This window comes from Rhamphochromis sp. 'chilingali', assembly GCF_963969265.1.
Source record: "Rhamphochromis sp. 'chilingali' genome assembly, chromosome: 12".
Lineage (NCBI taxonomy): Eukaryota > Metazoa > Chordata > Actinopteri > Cichliformes > Cichlidae > Rhamphochromis > Rhamphochromis sp. 'chilingali'.
This window is the reverse complement of record NC_137939.1, coordinates 24,155,284-24,183,030: the sequence shown is the minus strand read 5'-3', so window position 1 is coordinate 24,183,030 and position 27,747 is coordinate 24,155,284. Positions and strand designations below refer to the sequence as shown.

Sequence of the window (27,747 nt, the reverse complement as noted above, 5' to 3'; positions counted from 1 at the left end):
AGACTGGCACCAACAAAAGCTCCACTGTTACTGGAGTGATGTCATTGCTGACTTCTCCCGTCTGGCTATCATTAATTCTCTGATGCTGAAAAATCTGCAGGACATGAATGGTAAATGATAGCACTTGGTTTAAGTGTACTGATTCACATCACTGTCTTTTAGTGACACAACTAAGCATTAATAATAACTTATTTCAGGTTTATTATATATAAACCTGAAATCAGTATATATTATATATAGGACTGACAATGGGACAAAGCTGTAGGGTGGACTGATCAGTGATGCTTTACTTTTATTTTGACTCAATGTAAATGATTACATTTCCTAAGTATTGCATGCAAATACAAATTCTAGGTGTGTCTACTTTGAGGATTTATATTTTATGCCTCTTTATATTTCCAGTGCACTTATTCACAGGCAGAACTTCAGTGCTTCACGCTCCTCAAAGGAAGAAGAAGACTAAGTAATTGCTATATCACATAGTCATTTATTGTAATTTGCATACCAAAACCTACACATTAATGCATAGCAGCCCCCCATAAATAATAGCAAAACACTGATATAGTAAGTAAGTGCTATAAATTTACTGTTAAAAATGCTCACATTACTTTTAATACATTTACCAAAAAGGTAAATGGGTCTGCATACTTTAGTTCTGATAAAAGCAGTGGTGGAAAGGACAAGAGTAAGAGTATCTCTGCTTCTGCTGTCTTAATTTTCAAACGGTGTAGGGCACAAGGCAAACATGCTACTGCTAAATTGCCAGCGTTTTTTTTGGTAAACTGTATCCAACGTGTCAAGATGATATTCCACAATTTCGTAAGGCGAAATAAGCTCGTAACTCTTTCTAGACCTTTTATTTGGATTAAATATTAAATGTCTATCAGAGACTTTAAATGAACTACTTTCATCAGAAAGTAGGAATGTTTTGGAAGCAATCTGAGAAATGCCCACATAGCTCTAAAGGAGGAGAATGAACAATGACAGGAGTGTGAGAATAGCTCTAGAGAGAATCGGATGTTTTTCTAAAATGATAAATAAAAATAAATATTTGAATATTCTAAAAGGAAGAAATACAGAATTAACCAAACCAGAAGAAAAACAAAATAAAGAGAGGGAGCCTTGACTTAATATTGACAATAAACTTGATCTGGGTGGACAGAAAAGATGGTTTTAAAGTACCTAAGAGCATCTGAGCTTTCAAAGTATAGAATTTTAGCCCTCTTATTCAGAGGGTCAATCTTGTGCTTTTTCACTTCTTCGTTTGGAGTAATCTGCACATTCAGAGTGCTTATAGATGAAGTTTAAAACATTCATACAACATTTTGACCTCTAAAGTGAATGGATCAATAACAGTTAGTCCATCTATTTATTTGGTTTCATTTGCATAAATAAAAATCTCATTTTTTTCCCCTTTATTGTCATTAATGTGTGTTTAAATGGCATAAAATAACATTCATACTTTCCTCTTGTAAATCAACACCAAGAAAATAACAGCAGTTTTAATTGAGCAGAGAGCCGGCCTCCAGAGCCTCGACAGGAAATGCTGGGTGTACCAAAGGTCAAAAAAGAAACTGGGACCAATCAGTGCTTGGGCATATCTCCAGGAGGGAGGGACAGTGGAGGAGAGGGGGAGAAAGAAACGGGAAATGGAGGGGGCAGAGGAGGGAGGGGCAAGGTTTAAGAGAACAGACAGGGTAGGGATGGGGAGGAGGGGGGGTTTTGGTGGAGGTGTTTTTGTGCATTGTGTGAAATGTGATCAGGTTCCTGGAGCCGCTTGGACAGCTGGGAAGTTCCCCCTTCCCCTGGCTTCCAACTGGGAACGCTATGAGGAGACTCCAGGGCTGCAGACCACATACTTCAATGGTTAACCCTTTCATCCGCTTCAGCTGTGGAGCAGCTATAAATAACAACACTGAAACACGCTGGAACTTAAGTCACATTTATTGATTTTAGCCAGTATGACTACCCTTACACAGACATACCATCTCCACTAGAAAACAAACAAAACACTTTCATAGGATTAGTTCAGCAGTAATACATCAGACTTAACTGGTCCCCGCCCCAAGCCCTAATTTTTTATTTTCTCTCTTTTAAAAACACCCCGACAAAAGTTTTAACATGTTTGTTTTCAACTCTGTGTAAAGGTCCCATGACTGAGAAACATGCATATGACGTTTAGCTGTAATCAATATGCCACTAATCATAATGCACATTATTGATAAGAATACAGTACTGCATGACAGTTCAAATAAATACAGGTGAAGTCGTTATTTCATATAAAGATATCAAACTCTCATTATGGATCAATACTGAAACACAATATGACAATATAAAGTTTGCACAGCTATTTTTTGTAGTATCACAATGCTATCGCTTCCAGCAAACAGAAAACTTTCTCTTTTTAATGTAAAACAGTATCTGAATTGCACTTTTTTTTGTTAGCTTCTTATCCATATTGGTAACTTTAACGCCTCAACAAACAAGCATTGGCTATAATGGCACTATTCAAGCTTGTTGATGCTAATCTTGTTTTCTGTTTCCTGAAAACACCATGCTCAAAGATGATGTAAAAAAAGATTCAAGAATAAAAAAAACAAAACAAAACAAACAAAAAGTCAAATTAGACAAAAGTAAAGATAAAATGCGCTCTCTGCACATTTTTAACAATACTATTGATATCACATTACCTTCACCAAACAAAGCTAGAGATACATAGATGTTTCCAATAGTACACTGATCTACCCCAACACATTAAAGATGCTTGGAGCACTTTGTTCAATAACAGGAGGCCAAAGGGATCTCTTTTGGTTCCCAATGTTTGATAAAATAAAAAAAAAAAAAAAACTTTTCTCAATACCCCTGAATTTCTCGAGGGGATCACTGACCTGCAGAATTCAATACAACTTGAGTTTTATTGAGCTAATTTCAAAACTATCACCTCACTCATGCAGAAAAGGGGGAAAAATTCCCTTTGCGCTTATTGCTGCTCACAGTCATTTTGAACCCAAAGTCCTCACCTATATATAAAAAACAGAAACATAAAACACTAGTCTAAGATTCTCCCTTGAAACAATGAAAGGCACTACTGGTCAGAAACGAAGAACTAAAACGAACCGAAAAACAAAACCCCGGCTCTCGCACGGCAGCGAGAGCCATGGCCCAAACTGCACCTTTCTTAGTTTTTTTTCTTCTTCTTTCCGATTCTTTTTCTCATTTTCAACCTAAACGGTGTACCAAGATTTGGCACAATAAACAAAGAGAGAATGAAACAATTCCAATTTGGAATTTTAATTGTCGCAGTTGCAAAGAATTCTGAAAGCCAGCGATCCCGTTTCAGTGGAACGCCCTCGGTAAGAAGCTAGGAAAAGCACATATCGTCGTCACGCAAATTTTTCCCAAGACACAACTTACCTATTTGAGTCAGAGCGTTGTCAAGTTTCATAGCGTAATTTTTGAACTATTCCTAGGAATAATAAATACATGAAAAAACCCCAGAATTTGATCACCCTGGATTTTTGTAGAGAACATGGCAGTAGAACAAACATATGAAAAATAAAAGCAACAGCATAACACGATGTAACAAAAGGATTTTAAAATGATTATTTGATGGATAAATTCTTGAGGACAGAGTCATCATAGTACATTTGTGGTTTGTGGAGCCTTACTGTAGTGCGTATTGTTTAAATTCAAATATTTGAGGAGGACTTACAATACTACAGTCCTCCAACCTATATTGGATAACTCAACAAACCATTGTACTACCATGCTTTCCTATAGGTTAATAATAGCATGTTATAATCCTATAAAATGAAAGTGCACAGATTAACAAAACGATAAACTAAAAATAAGAGATAAAACCAAACAAAAACAGCTTGTTGATTAAGAAACGACCACATCTCCCTTGGCTTCTCAATAGAGGATTCGGAGGGATTGGCCAATTACAAGCCAAGAAGTTCACTGTACTTGCGAGGCAAAAATGGCTTCCAGCAGAGGCATCCACAATTTGGACCAAGTGTGATCCTAATGTGCATAACATAACAGAATTTTAAAATGAAAAGGGGAGGACAATTGATTCAAATTAAAAACCTGTGCTTAACGTTTGTACTTAGGTTTTTGCCGTTTTATTTTTCTTCAAGTCCAAATAGCCTAGAGTAGCGCTAACTCGTTTCGCCCAACTCAATCAGCAGCGAGAATGGACCTTGTGTTGGTACTTCGTCGTCCGTGCAGAATTACTGAAATTACTGCAAAAGTGGAGAAACAAACAAATAATGAGCATCATTAGCACTTGATTTTGGTCATTTGAGAGCGACTGTTTACAAGGTCACAGCAACGGAGTCCACGCAGACAAAGTAAGATGGCGGCTGTTGGTTAGTCAAAGCAACAGAAAGCGATGTTAGGAACTTTAAGCCGGCCAGTATGGACATTTCGTTTCTGGTGTGAAAGCGCATTCACTGCAAATCATCCCGCAGGTGCGGTTAGGAAGCCAGTGACTCACGAGTACCATGAACTTTCATTCATAGGACAGAGCTGAAGCCACATCTCACCACCAAAGGAGATGGGTCTTTCTCATTAGCCATGCAAGTAAATGAAAAATGGGTTATGCTTTTGACATGCAGGCTTACTTTTAAATCAGAAACAAGATGCATCATGAGAAGTAAAACTTAGAGGTGATGTGGGAGGAGCCTGCAGGCAGAGGTAGGAGGAGCTTTGCTGTTTTATTTTAGGTGGCATATTGCAATGACACCAAAAAAGCCAGACATTGATTTCAAACTAGATCGAACCAAGCGGGGATTAGTCTATCTAAGGAGAGGGGATTCTAGTCACAATCACATCCTGCAATCATCTACTGCTCAGTAAATCCACATAACCTATACAAGGGATACGGTTGGGAGCTTAACTAATTTGAATCAATGTCCTCTGGTTGAGCGAGCAACCAATCTCAAGGTTTTTTTTCCTCCAAATATCAGCGGGAGTTTATCCCTCAGAAAAAGAATAAAGAAAAAAAATATCACGGGGTGTTTTTCGCTATGCCAGCCTATTCTCATGTCTCTAAGTATCATGGTAGGATCTTCCAATTCCTTAAATTATAAACTTTCCCAAGGAGATAAGCATGCGTAACGAAAAGCACCCCTGGATTAGATTCCCCATCCAGCCACACATCTGGCTTTCTTCACCAGCACGTTTAGCTTTCTTATCTCCTCTCTCAGGAGCTGGTTTACAACACGATTAGTTCTCCCTCCTCTACTCCCTAAACCTTTTTTCTCAGCGCAAACTGATGGAAACAGAATATACCGCACTTGTAAGTTGACTGAACTTCAAACATAGGAGTGACTGACCTCTAAGGAGGCTGCGCTTTTTTTCTTTTTTCAGAAAGTGTACAATAGCCTCGTCTCCATGCTGTGTGCTGCGGCTTACGGATGCGCACTCAAGCAGGGTTGACTGCGGACATAATTCCCTGTGTTGAGAGGAATAAATGCCCATTGTATATGCATTTAAGAGGAAGGAATACTGTAGTAGAAACCTGCAAGATTATAACCTGAACATGATCCTATTAAGAATATAGAGAATTTTATATATAGCTTATTAGTAGTAGAAAATGCTATTTTTTTTTAAACAAATCTTGCAGGATTTCCTCACATCAACCCTGCTTTTAGCATCATAAAGCTAATGTGTCTATGATCCACAAGCGGTACATGGATTTTATTAAACACAAGCCCCACTTAAATTTTGCCTATTTGCGTAATACTAGCTTGCAAGGGGTTAAAGCTATTGTCAATACTAAAACAGTACGTTGCTTTGTCCTCACACACCAAGCAACCCAAGAAAACAAACAAGAGAGGCCCTTCATTTCAATGGTTAAAAACCTTGTATACAAATGAAGGCCCTTCACCGCAACACTGAGATATAAACACAGGCAAAATTCGGAAAACACATCGTATGCGAGGACGTTACCTGACAAAAATATTCCTCATTCTAGTTAAAGGGTGAGTGGTGATGCTGGGGGAGCAAGCTGCTGACAATCTACAAGAGAGAAGGTCGTAGTAGCGACCGAGCAACGAGACACAGATTAGAGACATTAGGAGAGGACTTTTTTTTTTCCAGCCACATAACCACATAGAAATTATTTGACAGCTCTCAGCAATCTCGCAAACAGCAGGGGGCAGGGGATGGGGGGGGGGGGGGGGGGGGGGGGGGAGTGAGAAGGAAAAGCATTAGCTCAGCTGAGACGCAAGGACAGGGCTTTACATCAACAAATAGATAAAAATATCAAGCGTTTGGGGTCGACAGGCACTTTTGTCGAGCGGTCGGTTGGATTTGTTTGCAGATTTATTGTCCGGATGTGTGAACAGTTTCGATTTGTGCTCTTCAAGGATTTATTCTATAGAGTTTTTTTTTTTAAATCCTCTCTGATTAAAACTATATTGTATCTCTTTTCACAGTAAGCATTATATCCATTTGAACAGAAGCAGGAACCTGAGGCACCTATGCTGAAGTGCACTTAATTTAGATGTGTCGATTTGTCAAACCTTCTTTCTCGTAATATGGCTCTGAATGAATCCTTTGCAACATAATGGGTCACAGGGATTAGACAGCCCTCTTGTATCACACCAATTAACTCCTCTTTTCTATTAAAATTAAAAAAAACAATGTAGAGCCCTGTAGTACAGAGTTTTGTCTGGTACCACACACCTAACAACAGAAAAACAGTTAAAAAGCTCTCAAGCATTTTCAGCTGCAAAGCCATGCGATTCTATTGACCCTATAGTATTGGTGTGCTAGCGTCACAGCTTTAAAATTAACCTGAAATAAACAGCTGTGGTCACAAGTGCTCCTTTTCCGCCCAAACAACTTCATTGACCCACTTATGATTTTTTTTTTTTGTATTTCTGTGTAAAATCATATTATGCTCCCCTAGCAAAAAAGCAGAGGGAGCTTGCATATTCTAGTTCCTTTTTCTGGTTGTAAACATTAGAAAGTGGGCTGCCGGGCACGGTTCGGTCCTGGGGGGACCAGGACGGAGAGGCAGAGGAAAGAAGGGGCCGTTTTATTTATTCGGAAAGGAGCACCAATGCCGACAGACAAGCCAAAGAACAGAGGATGTCAAGTTTAGTTGTTAGAGCATCAGAGTGACATCATCTTTACACGTCTCCACCTCAGCAATGTGTTAATGTGACCAGGCAAGCCACTCCGGGGGGCCAGAACAAACAAGCACAGAAGCTGCCAGCTTTTACATCATACGTACAGCACTATGACAGCGGAAAGAATAGACAACCCATAATATCCACAAACCCCCCAATATAACCAGGGCCTTATAACCCACATGCCATATATGTCTACTACAGTCCAAACGTCTAGTGCACACTGTACATACACTGCATTCCCCTAAGCGTTTATAGTAGCACACACGAGCAGCTGGTTAGTAACACATCAGTCCCTAGAGGAGCGCAGGCTGGCCATGGAGCTAAGCGAGCAAGTGGGGCTCTTTAACACGAAGGCAGGGAGGGTTTCGGCCCGTGAACCCCCTCCCCTCTGTACACAGCAGTCCCATGCGGACGTTTCTGCCGCCTCAGTCGCAGTAGATCTTGTACTTCTCGCTGCAGAAGACCACGGGGCCTCCCAGGATGCCGCTGGGCACAGAACTGCTGTGCTCTGGTCGGCCCGAGACAGAGCAGGTGAGACTCTGACTTACATGCGGGTTGTTGGTGGTGGTGGTGGCGGCGGCGCTGGCGGTGCCGGCGGCCTTGCTGCGTGCTTTAGCACGGCCTGCGTTGCCTCCCCGACGGGTCTGCTCGTGATCAAACTCCAGATCTTCCAGGCGCTGCGTCAGGGCGAGCTTCTGCTGGATAGCCATTCGCAGCAGAGAGTTAAGGGTTTTCTTCTCGTCCTCTGCTGCGGCCAGCTGTCTCTGCATCTCATCCAGCTGGGTAACATACTCATCACAACTGCAGGAGAAACACAGGCAGAAAAAAAAAAAAATGTCAGATTTGTTCACCGACTAAGAGGGTTTCCTGTGACATATCACAAGAGGGCATTTTTGTGATATTACTTAACATGAACCTCATGCCGCACCTCAGATTTGATTCACTGACAGAAACACTCAGACACACATTCAAACCCACACATCATAAACTTCCTGCTAGTGTAATAAATTAGCCACCAGCAGGTGGAGCCCATGAGCCACAACATGAAGGCCTGCAAGACTGCCCAAGCTTCTGAAATATTAACCTAAGACTTCACCAGCCATTTTGGTCCTCTTCAACAAAGTCCCCCCAACGAACACATTTTCAGCTCCACTTAAAACATTCTGCAGCTAATTTGCCAGATATAGTAACAAACTCTCACCGCACTTCCCGTCATTTCATAAACTGAAAATTAAACCCATACTTTTTATTTGTATAGCTGCTGCTGCTAGAGGGTATGATTTACATTCATGAACAGGTGAGACATCTGAGAGCAGCTTGCAGCACCTTGGGATAATATGAATGTATGCACAGTGGCAGTTGAAGACAGATTACATACATAAGGGATGAAATCATTAGCCTACAGGTCAAAGGGAAGATTATTTCTGCATCACCTGAGAAAAAGGCAGGAGGGGAGCGACAGAGGAGAAAAATTAAGACGGGGAAGAGAAGAATGTGGTTTATTGCTCTGAGGTGTAGCTGTTCACACCTGATCTCCAATTTTCCAGTTTGAATGAGACAGCATAACTTCTATGCCTCCCTTGCATCTCCCATCTGTGTGTGAAATAGCACAAGATATGAAGTCTGTCTACTAACGCTCGTCATCACCGGGTGCTGCACTGCGGCATTATCACCTGTCTCCCGCTGTCCTTGCACACGTGTTAGTGTGTGAGTGTCTAAAGCTGGACAAGTATAAAAAGTGGGACACCTGACAGGATTTCAAGGTGGGGGGTCCATATCGCCACTCCCCATCTGCTGCTGTCGTGCTCCTGTTTCCTTTATCCCCTCTCCTGGGTCTTATCATTGCCTTTCAAGCCTCATCACTTCCTTGCTACAGTCTCTCTCTATCTGCCCGAATCAGTCACTTTCTCTCTCATCTTGCTCATCCCTGTTTTCTGTGCTGCTGACAAAGCAAATCGAGTGACATTCTTCAGTAATGACTGACAAACCTATTGGGAGGGAAGGGCTGAATACGTTAGTGAGCAGCACTTAATTGCCCAACCGTACAGCACCAAAGTTCAGACACAATTTAACTGTTGGGCAGCCTCACCTAACTCACTTTCATTTATTTGAAATTAATTATTATTTATTTTTTGTTAACACCCTAGCCTGAAGCTATAGTCTGCAAACTCTTTTCTCTACGAGCCGTAACTGTCATTACCGATCTGTTCTGTTTTAGTCAGTGTTTAGCAACTGAACTGCTGCTGCAGAAGCGATAAATAAATAACATAAAATAAAAAAATTCCATAAAAATAATGCAAAGCAAGCAAATAATCTTTCAGTAGGTGAAGAATTTATCAGCTTTTTCTTTAAAAAAAAACAAAAACAAGAACGTCTTGAAGGGAGCATCTGCAAACAGGAAGCGCAGATGTTTTTGCTGCGTGTGGTGCTGCACGTGGTGGTGGGCCATGTGAACCCTGGCCTTGCCAGACCACCAAACAAATATAAACCATGGCCCCCTCCTCTTGTGTATGCAGCTTGATTCCCTCTGGGACACACACCCAGACAATAGGGATCAGTGCTACCTCATTAAACCCAGTATGAGATTTGGGAACAACCCGGGAGCAAGAAGCGAGCTGGTGCACCTTCAGACAGTTCAGTCACTCTTGCATAGGGGTGGGGGGCATTTTTCCCGGGAAAAAAAGAGGAGTCTATTCTAAGCAGTGGGTGGATACAATAGGAGTCTTTTTGCCCTGGTGATCGGGAGTTCTAGCACAATAGCCGAAGGGGGCCAGGAGGCGACGGCTGGCCTTTTGAGCATTAGGAATCACAATATTCACACTCTGACAAACAAGCGCATTATCTACATCTCGCTGTAATGATTTACAGTAGCTGCTGACATTTAAAGGCTGTGACTACTAAAACATTCATAACCAATACATGGTCAGCTGTGGTCTCGTCTAGAGCTTGATTGGTCATGGTGGTATGGATCACACACACACACACACACACACACACACACACACACACACGAGGAGGTACTTCTTTAACAAAACAAAGAAAGTTAAAAGGGAAAACAACTAACATAGAACCAACACCAGAATAGCCAGATAACTGAAGGTGTACATTTTACAAGAAAACGTGATTTGTGTAAATGTTCGGACAGTTAATCAGCGAGAGCAGAAGGCACGAGCATGTCGAGGCTTGTCTTAGGAATGTCGGAGGCAGAAGCTTACTGTTAACATGACACCAGATACTGCAGCCAGAGAGGCACACATACAGGAGGGGACAGTGAAGCCCATATACACGCGTGATAAACATTCCTGTGTTGCTTTCGTGAAATAAACTAAATAGAATTACTCCATCCTATTTGCCATTTCTGTTAAAACAAATATTGTTTTGTTAAATTGGTTTTAAAAACAAAAATGTTAATAATAAGTCTGGTGTGTCTTTTAGTCCTATGAGTATATTATGTGCCAATTCCCTGAACAATAAGACCATAAAAAGCCCCACATATTCTTTCACTTCCACTTCATCTCTCTTCCCCTTTTGTCAAAGACTATACATCATTTGAATCCACGAGTACACATCTCAGAAATCCTCCTTTGCAGACTTTGTGTGAGCAGTGATTATCTTGAAAAGTGGAAGAAAAAAAAAACTATCAAACTAGACTCCTGTAGTGGGTTGTAACTAAAGGCCTGGTCCTTCCTCTCTTTCTTTTCCACATGACAAGAGAACCGGGTGTTTGGCTGTGAGGAAGGATGGAGGGGGAACAGGGGATACAAAGAGGGGGGGAGTGTGGGAAACTTCATTCCGGCGAGTCCCCCTGCCTCTCAAAAGAGTCCCCTGACCTAACTCTGTGTCATATAAGACACAATTTACATACCAATACATGAGTCCCATAAACAGTGAATGTAAATCATACATAGTGGTGTGGTGCTGGAGCAGAAAGCCCAACAACATAGTCGGTGGAGCTGCTCTGGGCATACGGAGGAATAAAAACACATGGACTGAAACAGGAAGTAAACAGGAAGCTGTGATGTGCTCAAAAACATCTTAACCCTCTCCGGCAAAACAAACTCAAAGAAAAAAAACATGCAAATATGATCTTACACTTCAGCTGCTCTCCTCTGACACATGACACAACTATATAATACATCCTGCAGCAATTTAGCTCTGCAGTATATACAAAAAAGCCTGTGGTGACACGCCTATATTTGCAGCCGGATGAGTTTTAGAACTGTTACTAATTGATTGGGCACTGCAGGTATATGGAATTACTTCAGCTACTGCACTTCAGCGATCTGTATTGAATTTCTGCATGGGTAAGACGAGGGGTGCTGAGCTGCCCACACACACTCCCTGCAGCAATTATACTCTTCATTGTAAAAACTCGCCTCTCCCTACCCTTCTCTTTCCCCTCTGCACAGCTTGAACTTTGCTGTGGAATGTAATACAGCTTTAAATGAAGGACAGACTGCCTCAGCATCTCTGCAGTGCTTTCTGGAATATAGCTAATATTTACAGGAAGAGCGGGCATCATTGTTTTAAATGAAATTAGCTATCAAAAAAGCACATCAAAGCACAAAAATATTGTTCACACATGCACATGTGCACACCCAAAAATAAACAAGCAAGCAGCTCATGAGTCCTTAGTGTACTACGTGTTGAGGGGTGAATGTGTAATCCATCCCAATCTGAGGAGGGATTATGCGCAGAACCTTTGACCGGCTTCTCTTTGGAATCAGAAAAGATTAACATGCGTGTTGACCCATCTGACAGACACACACACCAAGTCACCGGTCACAAACAATGGTTATCCACATTAGGCACCTTCTGTTATTTATAGTCTGAATCTGTACAAATAGAAGGGATTTCTGGCTATGAATGAACAACACAATAGTGTACTTAAATATGTCATGTTTCAATATTAAAAATAAAGCCAACATATGGTAAACATGGATTACGTTATGACCATAATCTTATCTTCATGCTACCTGGTTATATTGTGTATGACCTTTGTGTGCTGCATGTGCGGCATTAATAAGAATGACACGTGTCTGTGTTACAGCTGTAGCATAGCAGCACAGTATGGAATTCATGCCACGACTTGCTACTGTCACAACCTCCTCTGGAGATATCAAATAAGTAAAGAATTTACCAGGTTACAATGTTATGTCAGATAAAGACTTTTGTGCTTTTGATGGCAGGATGTAGATAAAACATATTTTCTTGACCATCATGCAGGTGCTGGCACAATTCTTACCGTGTGGCAAACATAGCCCGGAGAGAGGAAAAGGTGGCAGCGTCCTCTTTCAAAGCTTTGAGCTCATTCCTCAGTTTCATCATGGTCTCGGTCACCATTGCCTTTTCATTCTCATACTTGCTCTTCAGGTTGGCCAGAGCCACTTCAGCTGTCTGTGAGTTGGCAGAAAGAACAAAAGGGTCAAAGCACCTGGAAGAAGTTGGGGTATGCTTGCTAATTCTTTTATTATGGCGCATGATTTCAGCTGCTAATGTTCATTTTAAAAACCCTAGCTGTGCGGTTTATGAGTTATTTTCACATCTGTGTTCTAATGCACACTGTGTAGCCACATGCATACTTCAAATGGCTACCAAACAACTGCATACACACTCCGCCTCTGGGTTATGGTTCTTTTTGCTTTGTAAAGCTGTTCTCTGAATCTAACCACACAAATACTCGAGGCAGCTGTCACCATACAGCCGCTCTCTCAACCAGTGTTTGTTATAGATCTAGACTGTAAAGAATTTGCTTCAGCAGCTGAACACACCCAAAATAATTCCCCCTACCTCTATTTCTAACTTTTGTGGACAATGACAAATGTTTGTATTGAGAGTACTTTGTTTACAGACGCTCAAACAGATCAACCTACCTGCTTGTTGGCCTTGAGGACAGTGCGCAGGGTGGCAATCTGTTCCCTCTTGGTGCTGAGCAGGGATTTCAGTTTGAGGATCTCCTCCATGCAGGCTTCCTTGTCCTTGTCGGCCACAGTGCCCAGCTCCAGAGAAGCAACCCTCTGGCGTGACAGCTCGGTGGTGCGGTCCACTGCCAGCTGCAGGTGCTTAATCTGGTCTCTGATGATGGCAACCAGATTGTAGATGTTCATGGGCTCGCGTCGGTGGTCAGACACAGGAGAAGGCAGGGAAGAGATCGGGGAAGGTGCTCCATCGCTCAGGTCGGTCTTACTGGGCTCAGGGAAGAGGCCCTTGGTGAGCAGGATGGGAGAGCGGCGGCCGCGGCCTTCCGGGCTGCTACGACCACCCTTACCCTCTTTGTAGAAGTCGAGCATAACGCGGTTGGGGGTTTCGTTGTTGCACATGCAGACATGGTTGTAGAGGGTGGCCAGTTCTTCACTGAAGGTGACCAGCTCATCCTGTGCCACACTCAGACTACCCTGAGACTCGCCTGCCACGTCACTCAACTGAGAACACACCAAAAAAAACCCCCAAAAAACCCTGCATTATTTCACTACAAAAAATGAAAAAGCTTTTTTAAAAATAAGGCATATATAAAAACATCAAAAATAAACATGTCTAGAGAAACACCTCACCTTGCGCAGCTCTTTCTCAAGCTTGGCTTTCTCTTCTCTCTCTGCATGGCTGGTCTTCTCCAGAGTTGTCAGGTTCTCTTTAAGTGTTGTCACATCGGTTGCCAGACGAGTGCGCTCCTCTTCGTAACGTGACTGACAGGCCTGGTATTCTGCTTTCAGGGTCTTCAGTTCCTCCTTCAGCTCTCCTGCCTCTGACACCGCAACCTAGAGAAGCAAGATCACATGCGAGTGTAAATGAAACCCAAATGCACGACATTTTTCGGACTTGACCCTATTTCGTTTTCCTGCAGGTTTCAAATTTAATTTGACATTTTGCGCTGCCTACAACGACCACGTGCCATTTACCTTGTACTTGCACTCCAGGATCTCAGGTCCGTTGATGTCAACCTCATAATAGTCTACATCTTCGTGGCTATCGCGTTCTTTCTCATTATCCAAAGCAGACTGGCGCTCCTTGCTGGCTTGGAGCTTGCGGATGGCATTGAGGTTCTCTGTGAGGCGGTTGACCTTCTCCTGATGCTCTGACAGAGCACCGTTCGCCTGCTCTAGCTGTTTCTGGGAGTCCTGCAGAGTGGACATCAGGTTGACCTTCTCACGCTCCATCTGTGTAGAAATGCAGAGACACAATTAGCAAAAGGACCTCGCCCTGTAACACATGCACTTTTGCAGTTTTTGTTAACTTGCTAATCTGATGAAGGACTCATGTCTTTAAATCATGTTATATATCTGGATTGTCTATCATGTATGTATGAGAGGAATATCGCTCGCTAGGTCTGACATCAGAATCAGGATGACCTTGACAGTCTGCTGGACTCAGTTCAGCTCAGTGCTGGCAGACAGCCTGGGTGTGTCATCTTACACAAAGACGCACACAAAGTTGTGCTTTTGCAAGCACTGAGCTATTTCGGAATCTGCTCTGTAAATAATATTAAAGTATCATGCTCATCTGCATGCATAATTTATTATTTCACAATAGCTCGTGAAGATTCATTTCTAGAAGTGACTGCATGCTTTACCAGATCGGCTTGTTGTGCTCAAGAGCACTCCTTTATTTACATCAGTGGTCACATTAAAAACTTTTATGAGACACCAATGCTTGAAATAGTGTTTATGGGCAGTCAGCATAGCAGTGGCCATCCTTATCCTGCAGAATCTGTTGTAAATGCTGAATTGCCAAGGACTAATAAGTTAACTTCCAATGAGTGGACGTTTGGGATTTATCTCTAAAGGAATAAGAATAGTATGAGTTAAGACACAGGAGCAGCAGAGTTTGACTAAATGAGAAGGAATGTTTTTTGTTTCCTCTGCTCTGATTGCTGCCAGGAATCTGTGGAGTGATGTGTCAGAAGGTCTTAGTGGGCTGAATAATATGTTGTTGGGTCATATCAAACATGGGATTTTGTCACAGTCTGACAGTCTGTCTATTACAATAAACAGCACTGTGGTGGCTTCAAGTTCCCACATTAATCCAGCAACCATATTTATGTTTGATGAAGGGAGAAAAAAAAAAGACTTAGGCATCAAATCTATCCACTATCCACAGGTTGCTAGTATTTTCTGGTAACCATGGTGCCCAATCAGTTGTGGCCTTGGACTCATGGAGTGATGATCAAGCAGATGGCAGGTCCTCCGGTGCCACCACCCGCCGCCTTGGGGTCACACGGAGCAGGATATGTGTGCGCGTCTCCCTGGATTAACTTTGCTGTAAGGAGATTTAGATCCCTGCAGCAGACTGGGGCACGATACAACGCTCCGCTGTAAGATCACCTTCCGTTCAACCAAATATACACTGAGATTTCAGGTCAGCTACACCCAGTTAACACTGAAGGAGTCCATCCCCACAGCCCTCCAATAAATTCTAGTGTAAATGTGACAATTTTTAACTTGTAACTTGTAAAAATGTAAAACCATTTAAAGATGTTTATGAGTGTTTGGGAATTAATTGCATTTTATACAGACATATTCAACTTTTGCTATTTTGCCAACAAACATAAATAGAGTGAACAAAATAGGATTATTTGTAAAAAAAACAAACAAAAACAAAACAACCCAATCAAACTGAATTTCAAAAGTTGAACATTATAACTTCCAGTATTGCTGAACTATCAGATTACTTTGATCTAAGTGATGCTAATAAACTGGCAACTGTGAACAGTCATAGTTCAAAGTCTAAAAAACCACTTACATGAGCCACTAAACAGGAATTGCATGTCTTTCGTTCTAGCGTTTCCTGGTAATAATTCAGTGTGTAACAGCATAAAAATGATTCACACCCAATAAGAGAAATAAGCTGAGAAAGCATTGCTATGAAAACAGACCACCGTATATTGTATCGTGAGCAGAAAACACAAGCTCTCATGCAAAAACACAAACCTGCATCAGCTGCTGTTTGAGCTTCTGGATCTCTGAGATGTTAAGTTCGCTGAGCAGGTCATCAACAAGGCTGGGAACAGGACGGAAAAGCTCTTCTTTCTTAGGCATGGGGATCCGGTTGTCGTCAGTGATGGCATTGGCCAGTTTGATGAAGCCATTCTCATATCCGTGGAGAGCCTCGTCGTTGTTAGGTTCAGTTGCAGCATCGTCGCTGAACTTGAGACCATCCAGAGAAATGCTGAGAGGACTGAAGAAACAATGTGGAAACTGTATGTTATTAAGAGCTTCTCTTGTGAAGTGTATGAGAACCTGGTTTCTGTTCCATTTACCTGTTGTACAGAGTGTCACCAATGTTCATGTAGTGGGAAAGCTCTTTCCGCAGGGACGCCTTCAGCTCACGCTCCGTCTTGATGGTCTCCAGAGCCTCACTCAGTTGACGTTCAGCAATCTCCTTTAGACGGATGGCATCCTCTAGCTGGCTGTTAAGGAACTGAGTGTCCTCCTCTAGGCGACGGATCTCATGCTTCAAACCCTCAAACTCCACCTGGGAGGACAGGAAACCACTATCACGAGTTTCAGAATCACAGAATGCATATTAGCAGCTCCAATTAAAATGAGCCATTAAGCTGTAAAATTGCTCAAGATAATGTTAGGTAAGAACACATCCATCTGATTCTCCTTTTAATTTAGATTTTAAAGGGAATTTGATTTGGGAATCCTTTTCATTCCCTAAACAGCAGTAATATCTGTATAATTCATGCCATGTCTAATGAATATATAACACTATCCAAGGGGTTAAGAAGAGGATCAAGAGCTCAGGCATAAACAGCATCATCAAGTGGAAATATCCATGCTGTAAATATAGCTGCGCTTTATGTAAAAAGAGGATTTTTTTTAGCTTTCATGGCATTTGAATAAACCCAGGAAGTGTTTTGTACCATGATAGACTCTCTGATATAGCTGCTGAGTCTTTCAAATGCTCCCACAGCAAGACATTATGGGAAAACAAGAAGAAGCTGAGGATGATTTTAATATCACACTTAAATCTGAATGTTAAAGCGCAAAGTTTTTGAGCTTGTATGTAAGAGGGCTACTAAAATCCAGCATACAGTTAATGTATGTTGACAAAGTAGGTGGTATGCCTGAAGCCACCAGTGTAATTAAGGCTAATCTTTTAAAGCATCTGCAATATAATGGAAAAATATTTTTAGTTCATTTAAATATGCCAAAGAGTGAGCTTCATGATAGCAGTGAAGGCACATTTAGTTTATTTTTGCTCTCATACCCATCCCTTTTCATTTTGCTAATATAATTCCACCTGTAACACAATTTAAATGATTCAGGCTTGTGACATGAACAGCTGCAGTGTTGCTCTCTTCTCACCTGACTTTGCTTGAGCATGGAGACCTGCTTCTGCAGTGAGATGTTCTCTTCCTCCAGTTCGGTGTAATCCTGCAGCAGACGAGACTCCCTGAACTTGTACTCCTTGATGTCATCGCGCAGCTGATTCCTCTGGAGCTCCACCATCTGGCTGCTCTGTAAAGCCAGAGGAGATAGGCAGAGAGAGAAGAAGAAGAGCTGTCAATGACCACTATTTCAATCTTCTTGGGCCAAGTGTGAGAGATGCCAAGTGACTGGATATTGTTGCTTTAGTTTAACCTTTTGTGTCACGTGGGCTCTTTAACACTTTAAGAGCGCCCATCTGGTCAAACTAAGTGTGTGTGTGTGTGTGTGTGTGTGTGTGTGTGTGTGTGTGTGTGTGTGTGTGTGTGTGTGTGTGTGTGCGCGCGCGTCTCTTTGTGTTCGAGAGGGAGGTGCCAGGTGTCTATCTGGGCAGCGGGCCACAAGTGTGCTTGCCTGCCAGTTCTGATGGCACCAAAGAGACTGAAGCCTACTTATCTCTCCTGGTGACAGCCTTTCAGTGGATAGAAAGCTCTGTAGTGGTCTAATTTTCTAAAGAGGAGTCTCATTAGGGTTGATTCCCTGTACGGAACTACAGAAGGACCATTTCCAGAACAAGAAATGGCAATGGTTATCTACATTTCATTGCAAAATTGTCTGATATACTGATATATGCTAAGTTGTGTCCCAGTAAAGCAAAATGCTGGTACAAAAGAAAAAAGAATAAACATGCAAAGAGTCATTATGTCAATAGTGTGATTGCTTAGCAATTATTGCATGATAGCATGATGTTTTCCAAATGCAGTTTGAGCCCTCTTTCTGTGTAGAAAAGGCACCATTAATTATATAAAGGGTTAGAGAGGTAAACGGCATGTCCTTCCCCCACGCCAACAAACTAAAAGCCATAAGGATCCGGTCAGCCCTGCTGAGCCACCCATGTCCTTACTAGCTTGTCTAATGCTTTTTTATTATTGCTGCTGATTCATTCCAAAGCACAAGTAACCTGGACTTAGGTGAGAAACATCACAGTTCTCAGGTGAAGTAAGTGGACACTCGCTAACAGCTGTTGGGCGCTGTGCCTTTTCAACTAAGTGAGCATGTATGCAAGTACTGGGTGGCAAAGGTTCAATCCACACACACCTGAACAGGAGAAGAATCTGCGTATATTTACATTTGTTTCTCAGAAAGACAAGAATAGCAGCCTCTACGTTTTGGATTTGCATGTGTGTTTGCGTGCTGGTATATATGTAATGCGTGTCCTTCCCTTGGCAGCGATAACCTAACAACAGAGGGACAATTAGCCTCCCAATCCCTAGCCAGGTGGCCCCTTCCTCTCATGCAGTCGTCATGTGTCCAAATCACAATCCTTGCTCTCAGATCCTTTCAGGATAAAAGGAGTCACTCCTGGGAGGTTTTCTATTTGCAGAATTTCTCATATCGGCATCATGTCAAAACTGAATTCACATCAGTGAGATTTGTAATGGAAGCAGAGTGAGGTAATAACACCTTTTAGTCCAATATGCACAGAAACCTTCAGAGAGAAATGACCTACAGGAGTCACACATCACTCATAACTGAGTACAATATCTTTATTACATAATGAAACGGTTTTAAAAGTAAACAATAATTCATCCTTCTAAAAAAAAAAAAAAAAAAAAAAAAACCTATCTCAATATTATGTCTCAGGAGACTATTTCTTGTGACTCTTTTTGGAAATAGAATTTACTTGCTTACTAAAAAAAAAATAACAAAGAAGTTACTAAATCCCCAATGATGATGAGTACACACACCCTGTCCTCTGTCTCTGTAATAATTAATCACTTTTTGCAGACCTGGGCTAAAGCTGACGTTCGAAGGTGCATTAAAATTCAACAGGGTTTTGGGCATGTCTAATGAGTGTGGGTGTTTGCTGTGCAAAAGCCCTGATGTCGGTGCATTGCTAAATAATGCATGAGCTCTGTCCTACCACTAAGCTTCTGCAGAGTGGTTCTGACTTCTGAACGAGAGCTAAATTAAAGCAAAAATAAAAAGAGCTTTGGAGAAATTCAAAATAATATTAGATTAAAAGATTCGAGTGTTTCATTAAGGCTCAGACGAGCTGTGTCAGCTGGCTTTCAGGTCACTTTCTTGTCAGGGTTATGTGCCTCAGCTGGAGGGTCAGTGCTGTTTGGTCCAAATGAATACAAGCTGCCGCTGAACCTGATTAAGATCCCACTCCATTCTGATTTAAATGCATGGCAGGGTCTTAACCTTTCACTTTGCTTCTACATCCTCTGCTACACTGAGCCCCCCAAAGACTGAGAACAGGGCAACAGCCTGGCTGTGTGACAGAAAATGTAAGTAAAGGCTGTGGTGGCCACATGTGTTCCTGCTACAAAGAACAAATAACATTTAACTGGGAGAGAGAAATGAGGCTCCCCGGGGGATGTTTTTGATAATTCACAATAATGTGGGTGTGTGTGGCTGTGAGGTGCGACATTGTGAAGGCAATTTGTGGTGCCGCCAAAGGAGAGCGGTGACAAGGCGCCGCGATCACAGGCTTAAGTGTGGTTTGTAACTGTTGTCACTACAGGTGACGTCTGGACAGCTGCCTTAAACAACAGCCGCGTACGCCCCCCCAAACACACACACACACAGAGACAAATGTGCCACTTTATGCAAAGTGGGTGGCAGCAAAAACACCAGGTTGTTCAGCCACGCTGCATCATTATAGCAAAGGCACGATATATTAGATATTTAAAACAGAGATGGGGTAGTGTGTGCATGTGCACAGACTACACACAGCAGAGTTGTGAACATTCAAGGTCATACAGTCAGGAGCGAGAGAGAGAGACACAGAGACGTAGAGCATCTTCCAGCTAGACAGTCTAAACTCTCTCCATTTCAAATCTCGAGCTTTCTTGTCACCAGTAAACTGCTTTTGACAGCATAGAAAGGCTGAGCCCACTTAAATCTCCCAGAGCTCGGAGCAATTTCCAAATGTGTTTTAGCCACTCTAACCTCTATTTATATGAGAAATGGTTCCATCAGCCAGTAAGCCACAGACGCAAAGTTTCCAGATTAACACAAGTGTAGATTAGGAATGTTTTAATGCTTTGTTAAAGGCCCTGCTGTGTTCTTAATAACACCAGAGAATCCAGCTTGCATTTCTGAAAAACAAAATCCATTTTTACTAGTCTCTTACCCGGGGTTTGCTTCCCTGAAAGCGTTGCCTAGACTCCCAGATGTCACAGAGCTGTATTATTTATATTACAGCACAAGCAGGCCTACTATGAATATATTTTTATCCTCTTTCTGCTCCTTCTCTTAACACACTCACTCCACTGACCTCAATTTCACTCTATATCCTCACTTTGCACATATTCATTTTTTCCCCCACAAACATACACAAAGTGCAGAGAAGCTCCCAGATGACCTGAAGCAAAGTGCACATCAGCTTAATAATATTTTATTTTTTTTACCCCCTTTCTCAGCTTCTTTTTCTGACACCACTGATCTGCATTTTGCACTAAAACTGCTGCTTTCATTTTCCAACCCTCACCTCTGCTCTTGCATCCCAGAATGCTGTAAGAGGCAGTGTGATAAACTTTAGCCCTATCATATCTTTCTATCAGATAAAACCAAGATCGGACAAGTTCAGTGATTATAAAAAGAAAATAATAAAAACTTTAAATGCCCTGCAGTCTCTAAAGTAACTCAAGGTCACGTCAGCTCATGTTTAGTCTAACTAAACTTGCAGCCAAAGCCATCTCTTAAGAAGAGACGAAGAATAAATCACAGATGAACTCAACCCCCCCAGTATAACTTCAAACACAGCAAAGGAAAAATAAAGCCTAAGGGCATCCTACTGCTGTCGACACCAAGAATGTGGGTGAAAGTAAAACTGCTTTTATCCTCCTTCCTGCTGCAACCAATTGTCATTCTCTTCATCTTACCCAGACTCCACTAGGGAGCAAAAACACAGCCAAGGTCACACTTTTCACTCAGACTGTGAAAAGCTAAAATGTGAATGGAACCTGGTGAATGAGTGGCTGGTGGTACTTAGCACAATGCGACACTGTGGAAAAGCCCACAGGGTGTACAGTGAATTAGTGTTTTTGAGGTCATTTGGATGAGAGTGCAGAAGAGTGAACAAATGTGTTTACACCCATTAGTTTAAGTGAACGTGTAGGCCAATGGGTTTGTTGTTGATTTATTAACATCCATTAATCTACCATGAAAACCCTGATTGGTGCTTGGAATTAAACCTTAAACGAAGAATGCATGTTCAAAGCTTTATGCCATAACTTGACAAAAAGATTCAGGCAAATTTATCTGCCATTTTTTGTCGTAATCTTACTTACCAACAAAATGTGAAAGTACCCAGATGCATCAGATGTTCCCTCAGAAAGCCTGAGTCTAGAAGAGAAGCAGCTAGCTAAAGTGATAATGTTGTTTCTCTAATTAACCCACATAATATCTGGAGGGTTTGACTAGGATGTAGATCACTACTATATCAAAGGACAACAATAGACCTGAAGTGAAAGCACAAGCAAGTGTGTCAACACAACATCCTGACTCATGCAAAAGAAACTGTGTACTATAAGCAATCACTGAAAGCACAATTATGCTGTGCTGGAAACACTCTACAAGACAAAAGAGCGAATAGAGTGAATTACACTGGTAACATTTTCACCCTTTTTTCTTCATCTTTGCTTGATAATTTCCTGAAAGGCATGCAACGGAGGTTCCCATTCTGTGAGGCATCGTCGGAGGCACATTCCTCTCATGACACGAGATTGAATTTAATGAAGTCATGCCTATTAGAGTGCGCCTCCCCACAATGGTACTGGCTCTTTGTGTGGATATAATCCTGTAGACTGCAGTGTAGCACTGAAATGTGTCTTATCAGTGCTTTGGGCTAACATTTGAGTCTTTGGCACGGAAGAGTGCCTGGTAGGCTTAAATGTGTGGCATGTAAACGGGCTGAAAACCAGCAACTAAAATGGCTATAAATGAACTGTTCTACAGAGAGGCAAAATCCATTTATAATGAGTGATGCTTCCACATTCATGTACTGTGATGCTTTTCTTATAGTTGAAATTGTGATTCTCATGCATTTTGTAATTCTTTAAGTGATCTTAATTCCACTCCAAATAAAACAGCTCTTCAGAGGAACCTTGTAGAATTGCAGGACTAAAAAAATAAAAGAAAATACATAAACTTCACTTTAAAACAAACACAAAGGCCTACAACCCAACTGTCAGCTGCATTCCATGAAAAAAAGAAAGAAAAATTGAGTCATTCAGTCACACTCCTTTCTCAATTTGATTAGCCATGCAGTCTGGGAAAAGCAGGACAGTCCTCAATTTTCCTTGGATTTAGTCCCATTAAGCGTCTCTCGTTCTCTAACGGATTTTAGGCCCCCTTGTCTTTCTCTCATACCATTCTTATCATCTCCAAGGGCTCTCCTCCTCCTCTCCCAGCCTACGCTTTGGGGCTAATTTGAAATCCAAGAGACAAAGGCCTCTTTCAGTCATGTCAGTCCACTCACAATGCCAGCCTCAGTGCCCAGGCTGCCTCTATTTGTCTGCCAGACACACTCCTAGCACCCACCAACGTACAGTTGGAAGGGCATCATTATCTCCCATACATGGTGTGATTTATACTCTAGACCCTTTTATCCAACCAATTAGAACTGTCCGGGGCCCATTGCTATGCAACAGAGTGTTTATAAAGGGAATGGCACCTGCAGAAAGGCCAAGGAGACCACCAGTGCAACACCAGTTACAGCTGTACATGCGACATGCAGCAAAGGCTGTATTTGCTTTTCTCTCAAAGATTCAACTAAAGATTTAAGAGGCATGTTATCAGTAATTATGTTTAAGCTGGAAACTGATGAATGAATGGAAGCTGGTGCAAGGTTTTATAAAGGGGAACTCCTCCTCTGTTACAAAAACATTTCTAGTGGGGCACATCTGTCTTCAATAACGTTCGAATTATACCAGTGTAGATGCAGAGCTGAGCAGCAGCTGACCTAATTATAGTGGAATTTAGAGCTTTCTGGAACTTAAGTCGTTGTGCGGGACATGCCATTTTTAAGTCTTTCACTAATCTGAGGAAGAAACACTGCTGACATCTGTGTCAAGCAGATGTCTACCAAAGTCTTGGGACTCAGGAGGGGAGTCCTTCACCCTCCCAATTACCAACTTGACCTGCAAAACAGCAGACTCAGCTAAATCTGCTGTGCACAAACACAACAAGATTAGGTGCCATTAGCTATCAGAACAGACAGAAACAAAACCAGACACCCTTAATATCACACTGCAGAATATAGGCCTATTGTTGAGTGTTGAACAGCGCTGGAGTGGAGATATATGTATGGAACGGGTATAGCAACACTAATCTTTCATACATCTATCGATCCACCTCCTGAATCCTATCCCAAGGTGTCATTTGGGTGAGTGGGATAGAACCAGCGATAGAGCTAACACTGATCTTTTAACTTTCAAAATGAAAAGTATTTTTGGAACCAATGCACTCCGAATAAATTAGAGTGTGCAGAAAGTGCTCTCTGACATGTGAAGCACCCAACCTAGAGCTGTGAGTGCAAATAAATTCCCCTTTCAAATCAGCATGCAATTAGCATTAGCATTACTCCGCTTCTTTCTTTGACACGAAGCCAAACTCTTCAAACAACTTGTGACTTAAGATTCCCTCTTTAGTATTCCTGCCTTGATTTGCCCGTCAAGGGAGCGAGGAGCTCGAATGGTGAAAGCTTCCCCCTGCCTTCCTGCCAGCCTCTGTTACTGTTTTTTTACTTTTATGTCTCCCGTCTTTGTGTCAAAAGTCCTTCCCTAAAGCGCAGCATGATTTAAATATATAGTCCACTCTTGTAATTTTAACCTCCTCACCAACTGAGTCACACAACATTGGACATACATGACCATTGGCAAATAACATGAGCTACATACACTATGTGCTGTGCAATTGTCTCTTCTAATGAGGGCAAATTAGCAGTGAGTATATGTAAATTGAAACAGTAAAAGTGGGAGACATTGTCCAAATTGGGACACATACAAAGGTTTCCATAATTATATGTATGATAAAGTACAGGAATGTCCAAAGGGTGTGCTCAGTTTTGAGAAACAACTTCCTTGTGCTTCTGGTTATCAGAAAAGGGCTTGTCTAAGGTGGGGTTTTTATAACGAGTGATGTTTCTAATGAGTTAAGGCAGCAGTCCAAATAACTATGCTGTGTTACAAAATCCTTTTGGCTTAAAGGCAAGGTGTTTCTAGTTCTCTAATGTTTCTAGTCATTAGAGAACGTTTAATCTTGTCTTGGCATGTCAAAAAGCAGACTCTGCAATTACACCCTGCATAACAGAGGATTGGACAGCAATGTCAATCAAATAAAGGTACTGTAGGTGTACATCACAAGTCTCAACAACCAACTGAAACTAATGCAAAAATGAAAAGCACAATGATTACTCTGGAGAAAAATAATACCAGGATAGGGATAAATAAGAATATCTGTTTGTTTTCTGCAGCTTTTGCAGAAAGATAAAATGCATCAGGTGATAAATGATCAACAGACACCCTCAATGTTCTAAATAGCTGTTCTAAAAAGCAGGTTAGAGCAATACTGTTTCTGCAAGTTACTGCAATACTGAAGTGACGATTAGGGACATCTGATCAAACAACAAATCAATTTCAAAATTATTTAGAAAATAGAAACAGAACAGTGGTGGGATTTTGGTTCTCCCTTTACCTCTCTCAAATCTTGACTGATGGCATTAAGGCGTTCGTTCTCAGACTGGGTGTTGGTGAGGATGTTGCGTGTCTGCCGGAGCTCGTTCTGCAGTTCCAGGACTCTCTGCTCATAGTAGGCTTCCTTACAGGCCGACTCCTGGATCAGAGACTCTTCTCGGCTCTCTCCATCTGCCGCCACCTTCCTGTGGTTGGAGTAGGCTTGTCCAAAGGCCTGGAGATACAGTGAAAGAGGAGAGAGTTGCTGGTTTAAACTATAGTGTCATGGGGTTGTTAAGAATATTTAGAGATTTGTGTATGAAGCATCACTTGCCATTTTCATTTTCATCTATCAGGTTTGTGACTGACATAAGTTTATTTGTGATTCAACCTCTCCAGAGCGACAATGATCTCTTCTACTGTGGTTTAGCTGAGGCTCAAAAACCTCCCCAAAAATACTGCAGTTGCTCTGTAGAGATAATCAGTCAGGCTCCATCTGGGCTGCGTGATCCTGTCTTCCCCCCATTTCCTCCCCCTCTCTCCTCTGTTAGCTGCAGGATATTGGCCTGCATGTACTCTGCAGTGACTCCACAGATGGAAAAACCAAACAGGAAAAGTAGAGCAAATGCACTAGTGTCTGGGTGATCACGAGATCCTGTATTCTAATGCTCTTAATACCTTAGGAGATCATAACAGAGTAAAGAAAGGTCAACAGATATTATTTGATTTTGCAGACTGCATGAAAGGGATGAACTTATGAAGATTAAACAACTATGGAGAACTTACGAGCTAAAGCCTCTACATTCTATCAGAGGCAGTCTGCTTAAAGGTTGTGAATAGCAGTTTGTGCAATATGAAACAGACTGCTTCATTAATATAAGTGCTATATTGTCCCTAATTTGCTATAACCTCCAAGGCAGAAGCCACAAACACATAGTGACACGGCGACCTTTACTGCAGCTGAATCTAGGTTAGGCTACACTTTCACTTCTCAAAATAATCACCTCATGATTACAGATTTCATTTTCAATCCTGTACCCGCTGGTGATCGGATGGGCATTCTGATTCTCATCTTGCCTCACAGCTCGAGTGTAGGCGGTAATCTGAAATCACCTGAGGCACTGAATCTGACCTTGTTTGCAGCTGCAGCGCACTCTCTCCTCTCTCTGACTGCCTATACTGCACGTGACTAGCTGCTGCAGGATTTTCTCTGTGTGACTGTGTATCGTATTAATCCTAGTAATTCCTTTAGATAGAGGCAAATCAGGAAATTTGTATTAGTCAAACTGACCTACTTCCAGGATTTAAGAGGTATATGTGACTGAAAAACTAGTTTAATGGGTTACAGTGGAGCATGACATCATTGCTTTAGCAGTTTAGCTAGCATAGCTTTTACATTTCAGGAAAGATGATGACTGAAGCACAACTTGGCAAGAAATAATTGACAGTGTTTCATTTAGAAGCATCTCTGTTACTGGCTAACAAATGTAAATATCCTAATTTTCCCTACATTTCACTACAATCCCACCGATATTGTAGGAGTCGCCGCAATTCCTGTGAACTGTGCAGGGACAGATTACGGTCGCCATAGTGTAAGCTCATTGGTCCTTCAGCAAGATGAGTTAGTAGGGAAAAAACATAACCCACACATTGACTGACTATTTGCATTTAGCCTAGAAGTGCTCTGAACAGAAAATGCACTGTGAGAACAAGAAAAATACTACTCTGACTGAACCACATATAACCAGTGTTCATAGTTGTTCGCCTTTTATTTGCAGCTCTAGATAAAAGTATCACTTAAATACGTGTCTGCATAACTCCCCCATCTGCCACCTTTCTCCAAATCAAATCATCAATCAGCAGGAGGCTGTATTTTATTAGAAAGTTATTAGAAAAGACAGGATTAACCCAATCAGTAATCAGGAGAATCCCATCATTATAATCTTGATGCATAGGTTTTATTGAATAAGACTCCAATCAATCTAATCTACGAGGCCTGCCCTTCAAACACGCAGAGCCCCTAGTCAAAAACCCAGTGACCCAAGGCCTTTAATCTCCGCTCCCCAAGTGTGGGTTTAGGCTACTTTAAAGGAGGGCAAATTGGGGCTGCACGTGACCAAGCCTATTATCTCACAGTGAGCTGCCCACCCAGTTTATAATTCATCTTTAGCTTGCCATATGTTGCAGTTTTATTAACACTGGACATGCGAATGTGGATTATTAATCTCTTAAAAGCTAATCAAAGACAGGTCTTTATTAGTGAGCTGTGTGGACTGGATTTCCTCACAGATGACTACAGCTAAAGGAAGAGCTAATAATTCAAAAGATTTATCCCACCACAAAACCCAGATGACAGCATACATTATGGGCTGGTCATACCCTAGGCTGGCTTTTAGAGATCTTAGTACATCATAGTGCATGATCACTGTTGATGATAAAGCTTCATGTGATTGAGGAACTGACAAAATTAGTCCAGTCACATCTGATTTTTGGTTTTTCCCCCCTCAGATGACAGTGTTGTCTGATTACTTCCTCTTACATTTCTCTCAC

The 27,747-nt window shown here is 41.8% G+C and overlaps 1 protein-coding gene across 5 annotated transcripts in view; it reads right to left on the bottom strand.

Moving 5' to 3' along the window:
- Positions 1-1,926: 1,926 nt before the first annotated feature.
- LOC308407671 (protein bicaudal D homolog 2-like) overlaps positions 1,927-27,747 on the bottom strand; it is a 39,806-nt gene continuing 13,985 nt past the window's right edge. Inside the window, exons 2-12 of one of the 5 annotated variants that reach the window (XM_080899465.1) lie at positions 25,220-25,432; positions 17,453-17,605; positions 16,399-16,613; positions 16,070-16,316; positions 14,042-14,299; positions 13,697-13,900; positions 13,019-13,567; positions 12,391-12,542; positions 7,694-7,946; positions 5,956-6,024; positions 1,927-4,244 (exon numbers count right to left, since the gene is read on the bottom strand). In XM_080899465.1, coding sequence (XP_080755591.1) covers positions 5,977-6,024; positions 7,694-7,946; positions 12,391-12,542; positions 13,019-13,567; positions 13,697-13,900; positions 14,042-14,299; positions 16,070-16,316; positions 16,399-16,613; positions 17,453-17,605; positions 25,220-25,432 — 2,292 coding nt within the window. In that variant the 3' untranslated portion in view covers positions 1,927-4,244; positions 5,956-5,976. Of the gene's footprint in view, positions 7,947-12,390; positions 12,543-13,018; positions 13,568-13,696; positions 13,901-14,041; positions 14,300-16,069; positions 16,317-16,398; positions 16,614-17,452; positions 17,606-25,219; positions 25,433-27,747 lie in introns of all 5 variants that reach the window. The other 4 variants (XR_013973709.1, XM_080899464.1, XM_080899466.1 and 1 more) reach the window with 4 other exon arrangements.